The 12,799-nt window shown below is 43.0% G+C and overlaps 1 protein-coding gene across 1 annotated transcript in view; it reads left to right on the plus strand.

The window, feature by feature from the left end:
* The first annotated feature begins 8,815 nt into the window (after positions 1-8,815).
* LOC143766239 (uncharacterized) overlaps positions 8,816-12,799 on the plus strand; it is a 35,285-nt gene continuing 31,301 nt past the window's right edge. Inside the window, exon 1 of the mRNA XM_077253756.1 lies at positions 8,816-8,864. Within this exon, the coding sequence (XP_077109871.1) occupies positions 8,838-8,864 (27 nt within the window). The 5' untranslated portion in view covers positions 8,816-8,837. The remainder of the gene's footprint in view (positions 8,865-12,799) is intronic.

Here is a 12,799-nt window from a genome sequence, read left to right on the forward strand (position 1 = left end):
ACGCTCCGCTCCCGAGTGCCGGTGGCAGTGCCGGGTATTAGGATGCGAGACTCGTCTGAGTTTCTCGCTTGTGTGATCCGAGCCCAACTCTTTATGTACCATTTTATTATGTTTATTACATCGGGCTTGGTATTATCTATCAATCTATCGTATCTATCTATCGATATATCTATCTATTATCTATCTATCGATATACAGTATATCTATACAGCTATCTATAGATATATCTATCTATAGATAAATATATCGATAGATATATTGATAGATAGATATATTGATAGATACAATAGATAGATACAGTGCCTTCCGAAAGTATTCAGCTCCCTGGAACTTTTCAACCTTTTCCCACATATCATGCTTCAAACATAAAGATACTAATTTTAATCTACAATGGAATGGTTTACAAATAAACATCCAGGTGTTAGAATGGCCTAGACAAAGTCCAGACCTCAATTCAATCGAGGATCTGTGGAAAGAGCTGAAAACTGCTGTTCACAAACGATCTCCATCAAACCTCACTGAGTTCGAGCTGTTTGCCAAGGAAGAATGGGCAAGCATTTCAGTCTCTCCATGTACAAAACTGATAGACACATACCCCAAGTGACTTGCAGCTGTAATCGCAGCAAAAGGTGGAGCAGCAAAGTATTAAGTTAAAGGGGCCGAATAATATTGCACGCCCCACTTTTCCGTTTTTGAACTTCCACAAAAATGTAAAATAACCAATAAATGTCGTTCAACTTCACAATTGTGTTCCACTTGTTGTTGATTCTTCACCAAAAATTTACACTTGGTATCTTTATGTTTGAAGCATGATATGTGGGAAAAGGTTGAAAAGTTCCAGGGAGCCGAATACTTTCGCAAGGCACTGTAGATGGATACGATAGATAGATAGATAGATAGATAGATAGATAGATCAATATGGGATAGATAGATAATATATAGATAGATACAGTAGATAGATACGATAGATACAGTATATATACGGGATATGAGAAATGGTACTGTGCAGTGTATATATAGGATAGGAGAAGCGGACCTGTGCAGTGTATATATACAGGACAGGAGGAGTGGTACTGTGCAATGTATATATACGGGATAGGAGAAGTGGTAATGTGCAGTGTATTTATATATCCAGGACAGGAGTAGCCGTACTGTGCAGTGTATATATACAGGACAGGAGAAGTGGTGCTGTGCAGTGTATATATACAGGATAGGAGAAGTGGCACTGTGAAGTGTATATATACAGGACAGGAGAAGTACTGTGTAGTGTATATATACAGGACAGGAGGAGTGGTACTGTGCAGTGTATATATACACAAGACAGAGTATTATTTTTTTTAATTAATGATCAGTATTGTAGTATTTGGTCACTATGTGGTGGTAATATGTAGTCCGGTCATGGTGTGGCAGTATTTGTCCCTTTTATGTGGTATTATTGGTCACTATATGGTAGTAATATGTGGTCTGGTCATGGAGTGGCGGTATTTGTCCCTTGTAAGTAGTATTATTCATTCACTATGTGGTGGTAATATATGGTCTAGTCAGTGTGGCGATATTTGTTACTGGTATGTGGTATTATTTGGTCACTATATGGCGGTATTTGTTCCTTGTATGGTGGTAATATGTGTTACGGCCATGGTCTAACGGTATTTGTCCCTTGTATGTGGTAATAGTGTATATTTTAAAAAATGTATGCGACAGATTCCCTTAAAGAAACAAATTAAAATATACCTAAAAGGAGTACAGGATATTTTAACAAATGTTTAATAGGTTAGAGTAGAGTAGGGCCCTGCCAAAAGAGTCTACCTTGTCGTAGTGGTAGTTTAAAAAAATCTTTTGGCCAATACAAAAGCTGCTGGCTGTGTATGTGATCTGGTGTTCGATGGAAACCGTTACTGTGTGATTAATACAAAAGTGGAGTTTTTCTATGAGTGGACGGTGGAACTGCGGAAAGTTCAAGTGTTGGAGGTGGAGCTGGGGTGGAGTCTGGGCAGAGTCTCAAGGGAGCCTGAAAATTTTGCTAGTATGGGGCCCGGAAATTCCTGGTGTGATTGTGAGAAGTGAGGGATTCACTGAAGGCTCCTGTAAGGGCTCCTTCACTCGTGAGCCTGTCTGTTTTTACTATCCGTGTAGTTTTCTTTTGGCTGTGCATGTGTGACATCCGTGTGCCATGTACTGGAACCGAAGGCAGAATAGAGATTTTAGGTGTTAAAGATGTGCAAAAGATACAGATAGAAATGGGGTAAATATATGATCGAAAAATAGATATCTGTATGATATATAATTAGTGCTTTGCGTGTGTAGTTTACTGTACATATTGATCTAATAAATAAATGGTTTGATAACATAATAAATTATGTTTGATAACCAGCTATGTTATAGCAGACAGCTGAAGGTTTATATTATCAGGCTGGGAGGGTCCATGGTTACTGGACTTTTTCCCAGCCTAAAAATACCAGCCTGCAGCTGCCCCAGAAGTGGAGGATCACATTAGATGAGCCAATTCTGGCGCGTCACCTTTGCTCTTCCCGAGTGCCCTGTTGCTCCACTCAGTACACGTCATACACACAGATGGCTCCGCACATGTCGTAAACAATATACGGTTCTGCTCCATACACATTGTCACGGTTCACGGGGAGGATACCTTTATCATCCCCACCACTCACACCAATTTGTCATGAACGGGGGGTTGTTTGATTTCCCCTGGTACTTTCTGAAGGGGATTTATCTATATCTCACTTCCCAGTTCCGGTTTGGGACTTGCAGCTCTCTGGCTCCCCCCTTACCCTCAGGTCAAACAGGGCACTGCACCTAGGATAATTAGTCGCCAGAAAGGCTAACTAATGGCACGCTGCAGCGAGGGCGATATAACTACTCCCACTCAGGCGGGAACAATAATTATCAACGCCGCCATCGCTACAAAGCCCCCCCAAATGCACAGGACAAATTCTGCTGCCACCAGCTCCGATTTCTTAATTATTAACCCCTTAAGCCCCGAGGGTGGTTTGCACGTTAATGACCGGGCCAATTTTTACAATTCTGACCACTGTCCCTTTATGAGGTTATAACTCTGGAACGCTTCAACGGATCCCGGTGATTCTGACATTATTTTCTCGTGAGATATTGTACTTCATGATAGTGGTAAAATTTCTTTGATATTACCTGCGTTTATTTGTGAAAAAAATGGAAATTTGGCGAAAATTTTGAAAATTTTGCAATTTTCAAAACTTTGAATTTTTATACAATTAAATCACAGAGATATGTCACACAAAATACTTAATAAGTAACATTTCCCACATGTCTACTTTACATCAGCACAATTTTGGAACCAACATTTTTTTTGTTAGGGAGTTATAAGGGTTAAAAGTTGACCAGCAATTTCTCATTTTTACAACACCATTTTTTTTAGGGACCATTTTAGGGATCATTTGAAGTCATTTTGAGGGGTCTATATGATGGAAAATACCCAAGTGTGACACCATTCTAAAAACTGCACCCCTCAAGGTGCTCAAAGCCACATTCAAGAAGTTTATTAACCCTTCAGGTGTTTCACAGGAATTTTTGGAATGTTTAAATAAAAATGAACATTTAACTTTTTTACACAAAAAATGTACTTCAGCTCCAATTTGTTTTATTTTACCAAGGGTAACAGGAGAAAATGGACCACAAAACTTGTTGTACAATTTGTCCTGAGTACGCCGATACCCAATATGTGGGGGTAAACCACTGTTTGGGTGCATGGCAGAGCTCGGAAGCGAAGGAGCGCCATTTGACTTTTCAATGCAAAATTGACTGGAATTCAGATGGGACGCCATGTTGCGTTTGGAGAGCCCCTGATCTGCCTAAACATTGAAACTCCCCACAAATGACACCATTTTGGAAAGTAGACCCTCTAAGGAAATTATCTAGATGTGTGGTGAGCACTTTGACCCACCAAGTGCTTCACAGAAGTTTATAATGCAGAGCCGTAAAAATAATCATATTTTTTCACACAAATTATCTTTTCGCCCCCAATTTTTTATTTTCCCAAGGGTAAGAGAAGAAATTGGACCCCAAAAGTTGTTGTCCAATTTGTTCTGAGTACGCTGATACCTCATATGTGGGGATAAACCACTGTTTGGGCGCATGGCAGAGCTCGGAAGGGAAGGAGCGCCATTTGACTTTTCAATGCAAAATAGACTGGAATTGAGATGGGAAGCCATGTTGCGTTTGGAGAGCCACTGATGTGCCTAAACATTGAAACCCCCCACAAGTGACACCATTTTGGAAAGTAGACCCCCTAAGGAACTTATCTAGATGTGTTGTGAGAGCTTTGAACCCCCAAGTGTTTCACTACAGTTTATAACGCAGAGCCATGAATATAAAAATCCTTTTTTTTCCACAAAAATTATTTTTTAGCCCCCAGTTTTGTATTTTTCCAAGAGAAACAGTGTAAATTGAACATCAAAAGTTGTTGTCCAATTTGTCCTGAGTACGCTGATACCCAATATGTGGGGGGGAACCACCGTTTGGGCACATGGGAGAGCTCGGAAGGGAAGGAGCGCCATTTGGAATGCAGACTTAGATGGAATGGTCTGCAGGCGTCACGTTGCATTTGCAGAGCCCCTAATGTACCTAAACCATAGAAAACCCCCACAAGAGACCCCATATTGGAAACTAGACCCCCAAGGAACTTATCTAGATGTGTTGTGACAACGTTGAACCCCCAAGTGTTTCACTACAGTTTATAACGCAGAGCCGTGAAAATAAAAAATCCTATTTTTTCCACAAAACCTATTTTTTAGCCCCCAGTTTTGTATTTTTCCAAGGGAAACAGTGTAAATTGAACCCCAAAAGTTGTTGTCCAATTTGTCCTGAGTACGCTGATATCCAATATGTGGGGGGGAACCCCTGTTTGTGCACACGGGAGAGCTCGGAAGGGAAGAAGCACTGTTTTACTTTTTCAATGCAGAATTGGCTGGAATTGAGATCAGACGCAATGTCGTATTTGGAGAGCCCCTGATGTGCCTAAACAGTGGAAACCCCCAATTATAACTGAAATCCTAATCCAAACACACCCCTAACCCTAATCTCAACTGTAACCCTAACCACACCCCTAACCCTGACACACCCCTAACCCTAATCCCAACCCTATTTCCAACCGTAAATGTAATCCAAACCCTAACCCTAACTTTAGCCCCAACCCTAACTTTAGCCCCAACCCTTACCGCAACTGTAGCCCTAACCCTAGCCCCAACCCTAACCCTAAGCCTAGCCCTAAACCTAACCCTAGCCCTAACCCTAACCTTAACCCTAGCCCTAACCTTAACCCTAGCCCTCACCCTAACCCTAGCCCTAACCCTAACCCTAATGGGAAAATGGAAATAAATACATTTTTTACATTTTTTGTAACTAAGGAAGTGATGAAGGGGGAGTTTGATATACTATTTATAGCGCGTTTTCTAGCGGATTTTTGATTGGCAGCCGTCACACACTAAAAGACGCTTTTTATTGCAACAAATGTTTTTTGCGATACCACATTTTGAGTGCTATAATTTTTCCATATTTTGGTCCACAGAGTCATGTGAGGTCTTGTTTTTTGCGGGATGAGTTGATGTTTTTATTGGTAACATTTTCGGGCATGTGACATTTTTTGATCGCTTTTTATATCGATTTTTGTGAGGCAGAATGGCCAAAAACCAGCTATTCATTAATTTCTTTTGGGGGGGCGTTTATACCGTTCCGCGTTTGGTAAAATGGATAAAGCCGTTTTATTCTTTGGGTCAGTCTGATTACAGCTATACCTCATTTATATCATTTTTTTATGTTTTGGTGCTTTTATACGATAAAAACTCTTTTATAGAAAAAATAATTATTTTTGCATCGCTTTATTCTGAGGAATACTATAACTTTTTAATTTTTTCGCTGATGATGCTTTATGGTGGCTCATTATTTGCGGGACAAGATGACGTTTTCAGTGGTACCATGGTTATTTATTTCCGTCTGTTTGATCACGTGCTATTCCACTTTTTGTTCGGCGGTATGATAATAAAGCGTTGTTTTTTGCCTCGTTTTTTTTTTTTTTTACGGTGTTCACTGAAGGGGTTAACTAGTGGGACAGTTTTATAGGTCGGGTCGTTACGGACGCAGCAATACTAAATATGTGTACTTTTATTGTTTTTTTTTTTATTTAGCTAAAGGAAAATATTTATTGGAACAATATATTTTTTTATTATTATTATTTATTTAGGAATTTTATTTTTTTTTTTTTACACATGTAATTTTTTTTTTTTTACATTTTTACTTTGCCCCAGGGGGGCATCACAGTAAAGTGACAGATCGCCGATCTGACACTTTGCTGTGCACTGTGTCAGATCGGCGATCTGACGTGCACGGAAGGGAGACTTCCCGGCGCCTGCTCTGAGCAGGCGCTGTGACGTCACTTCCCTGCAGGACCCGGATGCAGCCCCGTGGCCATTTTGGATCCGGGGCTTGCAGGGAGGAGACGCTCGGTACAAGGTGAGCACATCGCCTTGTACCGATCGTCTCAGGGAAGCCCGCAGGGAGCCCCCTCCCTGCGTGATGCTTCCCTGTACCGCCGAAATACTGCGATCATGTTTGATTGGGGTTAATGTGCCGGGGGCGGTCCGTGACCGCTCCTGGCACATAGTGCCGGATGTCAGCTGCGATAGTCAGCTGACACCCGGCCACGATCGGCCGCGCTCCCCCGTGAGCGGGGCCGATCGCTATGACGTACTATCCCGTCGGTGGGAATTAAGGCCCACCCCACCTCGACGGGATAGTACGTCATATGGGATTAAGGGGTTAACGGGTCCAGAGCCAACCCAAATTAGTAGTGTAATTCACTTCAGAGGACGTGACAGTTCGTTATAGAGCAAGGAGAGACAAAGCTAGTAATTTTATATTGTACTCCAAAAAAGGTAGGCAGTGTTTACAGAAGTATAAAAAGATATTATAAAGAAGACAAGAATCGTATGTACAGTACAATTACATTTCGTTCAGATCATTTAATCTTCTGGCTGCCCATGTGCTCAAGGGGACACATCAAGATGCATATCACACATCTGTATAGCAGCGAGACCCCGGACAAAAAGACCCTGGGAGACTGCAGATTCACTCATTTATTTCCCAGCCTAAAACCAAAGCACTCCCCCTGTGGTGACCTCACTCAGGACTGAATCTTCCCCTTTCTTAGAGCTGTGACTAGCCATTTTTATACATAGCTTGCTGTATGAACCTCGTATACTAATGACACAATGATCAGGATGTGCACCACATCGGGGGCAATCTTTTAAATGCATACACACGGCTCCGCTCCATACAAGTCATACACACATAGTTCAGCTCCGTACATGTTGCACGCACATGGCTCTGCTCCACATACAGTAGATCGCACACACATGGCTCTGGTCCCCACACATGCTGCTTCATTCCACACACGTCGTACATACATTGCTCTGTTCCACACAATAATACACATACGGCTATGCTCTTTACATCTCGTATACATGGCTACGCTCCATATAGGTTTTACACACATGGCTCCGCTCTGTATAGGTCGCCCGCACACTGCTCCTCCCTGTACACGTTGTACACACAGCTCCACCTCGTACACACACGGCTCCGCTACATATATGTCGTACACACATGGCTCAGTTCCATACACACACACTGCTCCGTACACCTCGTACACCCAAGGCTCTGCTCCAGACACTTCGTACACACGCGGCTTCTCTCCGTACTCCTCGTATACACGTGGCTCTGCTTCGTACACCTCGTACACATGCGACTCATCTCCGTACACCTAGTACAGACATGGCTCCGCTCCATACACACACGGGTCCACTCCGTACACCCCGTACACACGTGGCTCCGCTCCATACACCTTGTACACACTGCTCCTCTCCAGACACTTCGTACACACACGGCTCAGCTCCATAAACACACGGGTCCATTCCATACACCTCATACACACAAGTTCCGCTCTGTACACATTGTACACACATGGCTCTGCTCTGTACACCTGTTACACACGTCTCTGCTCCGCACAATTGTACACATACGGCTCTGCTCAGCAAATGTTGTACACACGGTGTGCTCCGCAATATCGTACACATATGGCTGCGCTCAGCACGTCATACACATATGGCTCCGCTCTGCACACATCGTACACATACAGCTCCGCTCAGCTTGTACACATGGCTCCACCCCTTATAGGTCATGCACACATGGCTCCACCCCTTATAGGTCATGCACACATGGCTCCATTCTGTATAGGTTACCCGTACACACACGGCTCCACCCTGTACACGTCAAACACACACGCTCAGTTCCGTACACACACACTGCTCCGCTCCGTTCACATTGTACAAGCACGGCTCCACTCCAGACACTTCGAACACACATCTCCGCTCTGTATACCTTATACACACGGCTCCACTCCGTACACCTCGTACACCCAAGACTCTGCTCCGAACACACCGCTCCACTCCGTACACATCGCACACACACAAATCCACTCTGTACACATCGCACACACACGGCTCCACTCTGTACATACACATGGCTCCGCTCTGTACACACACATGGCTCCCCTCTGTATAGGTTGCACGCACACTGCTACACTCCATACACACAAGGCTCCGCTCCGTACACCTCGTACACACACGGCTCCGCTCCGCACACCACGTACACACACGGCTCCGCTCCTTACACACCTCCTGACACCACACATAAACTTCCCCTCATGCATACACTGAGGCCCCTGATCATGTGACCCCTGACTCCTCCCCTCCTGTGACCTCATCACAGGTCCTGTGCGCACAGAGCAGCCATATATGTGGTGTGCGGCTCTGCAGGTGGAGGTAGGTGCTGGGGATTCCCCATTACTGGGCGGGGGCAGTAACCTTTTACAGATAAAATGGAGGCGGAGGGGGTAGAGTGCAGCTCCTGGACCAAACCTTAGTGAGGGCAGGTTCTATGTGCTTCCCAAAGTTCACAAGGACAACCAGTGCCCACCTGGCAGACCCATAGACTCAGGCATTGGGGTCTTTGTGAACCAGCATGCAGATTTATCGATTTTTATTTGCAGAAATATGTAGAGACATTGCCGTCCTTTGTAAAGGACACTACTAATGTCCTCAAGAGACTCGACGGCCTTACCCTTGATGAAGATATGTGGTTCATTACCTGTGATGTGGAGTCCCTCTATACGTTGATTGCCCATAGCCACAGGACACGGCTGCCCAATTTTTTCTCAACATGACTAATCTTCAAAATCAAAAAAGAAAAAACAGAAAGAGCGGCACTGTATCTGTCTTTACAACTTCTCATAGACTCCAATCAAGGTGCACTGTGCAGACTTTAGACGGTCAAACCATACAGCTGTGACTTGGTGGTGCACCTCAATGAAAAAATGTGTCCATAAATGTATAGCAGAAAAAGAAAAGAAATGAGGGCACTCACCAATCTTCACGTTTTTAGTCCTTTATTGCAACACGATCCAGTTAAAACACATGGCCGGGGAAGAGAGGGAGCCGAAGCTCGTGCGAGCAGGCGAGAGACAGTCTCGCCTGCTCGCACGAGCTTTGGCTCCCTCTCTTCCCCGGCCATGTGTTTTAACTGGATCGTGTTGCAATAAAGGACTAAAAACGTGAAGATTGGTGAGTGCCCTCATTTCTTTTCTTTTTCTGCTATACATTTATGACTAATCTTCATCCTGAACTGATACAGTTTATTCTAAACTTGTTGAATTTCATACTCGCTCATAATTTTTTGTGTTCAAGGACCGCCCCTTCCTTCAGCTCCAGGGTACGGCAATGGGGGCATCATGTGCGCCTTCATATGCTAATTTGTTCCTGGGGCTGTGGGACAGGGATACAGTCCTTGACACACCTGGTCACAGCTTTGTCTTCTCGTGGCTACGCTACATCGGCGATCTATTTTTCATATGGCAGGGCTCCACGTCGAAACTTGATTAATTCCTCTGTCATCTCACTGATAATACACTCAATATTAAATTGACTTGGAAGTATAGTCAAATTACAATTGACTATTTAGATCTCCAAATTTCAAAATCGAATGATGGGACTGTCTGTACAGATATCTTCAGAAAAACTACCGCGACCAATGCGCTGCTACATTTTACATCCTCACATCCACCTAAGGTTAAAAGTTCTATTCGCCTAGGACAATCTTTGCGGGCACATCGCATCTGTTCTAATGATGCGACATTCCATAAGCAAGCCAAAGATTTACATTATAGATTAAAAAATAGGGGCTACCCAAATAAAGACATAGTGAGAGGCTACTCGCGTGCTCTATATGAAGACAGATCCACCCTCCTGTCAAAATCTACTCAAAAGAAAACTACACTATCAGATGCATTACCTAGATTTATCACCAAATTTAATTCAAATTGGGCTGAGATCAACCAGATTTTTAAAAAACACTGGTCAGTATTGTTAACAGATAAAGATCTACAACGACAATTAACACCTTACCCCTCCATTACTTGGCGCAAATCCCAGACCTTGGGTGATATGCTCTGTCAGAGTCACTACATCCCTCCTAAAAATAATCTTTTTTTTGACAAACAGCAAAGGCCCCCTTGTGGAAATTGAAGGCTTTCTTGCAGAAATTGTACGGTCTGCCGCTGTATTATCAGGACAAAGGAATTTCTGAATTCAAAGGGAGACAAAACCTATAAAATTGTTCACCATATTATGTGTAACACAGAGGCAGTTGTCTATCATGTCAGCTGCCCCTGTGGTTACATATATATAGGCATAACAACCAGACCACTCAAAATTCGTGTACAGAAGCACATTAGGGATATAAAAAATGCAGTTTGTCTGGAATCACACCTTTTAAAAACCATTCCGAAACACTTCCTTGAGGCCCATCAATGTAACCCAAAGGGATTTATCGTTCGGGGCATAGACCACGTCTAAATGGGCATTCGTGGTGGTAAAACTTTTACGGAAAGAAACACGTTGGATGGTTACACTGGACACGCTAACACTCAACGGCCTTAATGAAGCCATTAGTTTCAAGTCTTTTTTCTAATCTTTATATGTGCACTATTCATATAGGTCATGGGTTCTGTTTTTAGTTTTTTGGTGTGATTAATAGTGATGAGCGAGTATACTCGTTGCTTAAGTTTTCCCGAGCATGCTCGGGTGGTCTCCGGGTATTTATCACTGCTCGGAGATTTAGTTTTCGAGGCAGTTGAATTTACAGCTACTAGCCAGCCTAAGTACATTTCGGGGTTGCCTGGTTGCCCACATGTAATCAAGCAGGCTAGTAGCTGTAAATCATTCAGCTGCCGTGATGAAAACTAAATCTCCGAGCAGTCATAAACACTCGGAGGTCACCCAAGCGTGCTCAAGAAAACCCGAGCAGCGAGTACACTCGCTCATCACTAGTGATTAATTCATTTTCTGAATTTTGTAGATATATTCTATCCTACTATTTTCATGATGAATCATCATCGTACCATAATTCCAGATCAATCATCAGCGCTAATTACAGTTAGGCTATGTGCACACGTTGCGGATTTCCTGCTGATCCGCAGTGTTTTTTTCCACGCAGAAATGCTGCAGATCCACAAGTGATTTACAGTACAATGTAAATCAATGTAAAAAAAAAATGCTGTGCAGATGGTGAGGAAACGCTGCGGATTAAAAGAAGTAGCATGTCACTTCTTTTGTGCGGATCTGCAGCATTTTTGTACCCATTCCATTATAGAAATCCGCTGGGGTAAAAACGCAAGAAATCCGCACAAAATCCGCAGTAAATCCGCACAAAATCCGCATAAAAATACGCATCAAATCTGCACCTGCGTTTTCTGCCAAGAGATGCAGAATCAGCACAAAAAATTCCAGAGGCAAATCCGCAACGTGTGCACATAGCCTAAATGGAAATATTTCAAGAAAACCGTTTTGGGACTTCAAAATCTCAACACATATTGTGTCTATCTATGATGGATTATGATATGTACCCTGGACTATAGAGTCATAATCAATACTATTATACTTTTTCTTATTCTGATTTTTTATATTTTTGATTTCTTTAAACGTCAGTAGTTATGCAATATTTGATATGTGCATGTTGATTTTTGTCTGTGCATGGGAGAGATATTATTATAGCGATACTCTAGTGTCTATTCTATGGATAAATACATTGGCACTGATACGTATATAATATTTATCTGACGCAGCAGCATTATAATATTCATTTGCTATGTAATTATTTATTGCACTGCCAAAGGTTTAGCTGTTTACTCCAGAATTCGATTGACAGTCATTGTTATAATCTTATTTTGGAAGTTTGACCTATATCCTATGCTATGTTAGGCGCTATCACTTTACATTTTTTCTTCTTTGGTTATTTATTATTGTGTTTATTCTGTCAGCTGGAAGTATATCTATCAGGGATTTATGTGCCATTGCACGGCTTTCTTGATCTTCATAGAATAGCTTTTGGCACTTACCCCAAAATCTTTTCAAACCTATGTTTATCTGACTGTCAGCTTGACTTGCTGCTGTGGTTTTTGAGAGATGCTTTGTCCCCCTGTTATACAAGTACTTACCGACCAGCTGCAACATCGAATGGAAGCACCTACTAATGCGCAGAGGCGCCTGATGCGTGCGCTGCAGTCTCCCCGCGGCGTCGCTGGCATGGACGCGTTGCCATGGCGATGTGAAGTGACGACGCACATCCTCCTTCCCATCATGCATGGCGCGCGCCAGCCTGCTTTGCCGCGGGGCATCACGCAAGGCAGTGCGTCGATTCGCTG

This window comes from Ranitomeya variabilis, chromosome 4 (assembly GCF_051348905.1).
Source record: "Ranitomeya variabilis isolate aRanVar5 chromosome 4, aRanVar5.hap1, whole genome shotgun sequence".
Lineage (NCBI taxonomy): Eukaryota > Metazoa > Chordata > Amphibia > Anura > Dendrobatidae > Ranitomeya > Ranitomeya variabilis.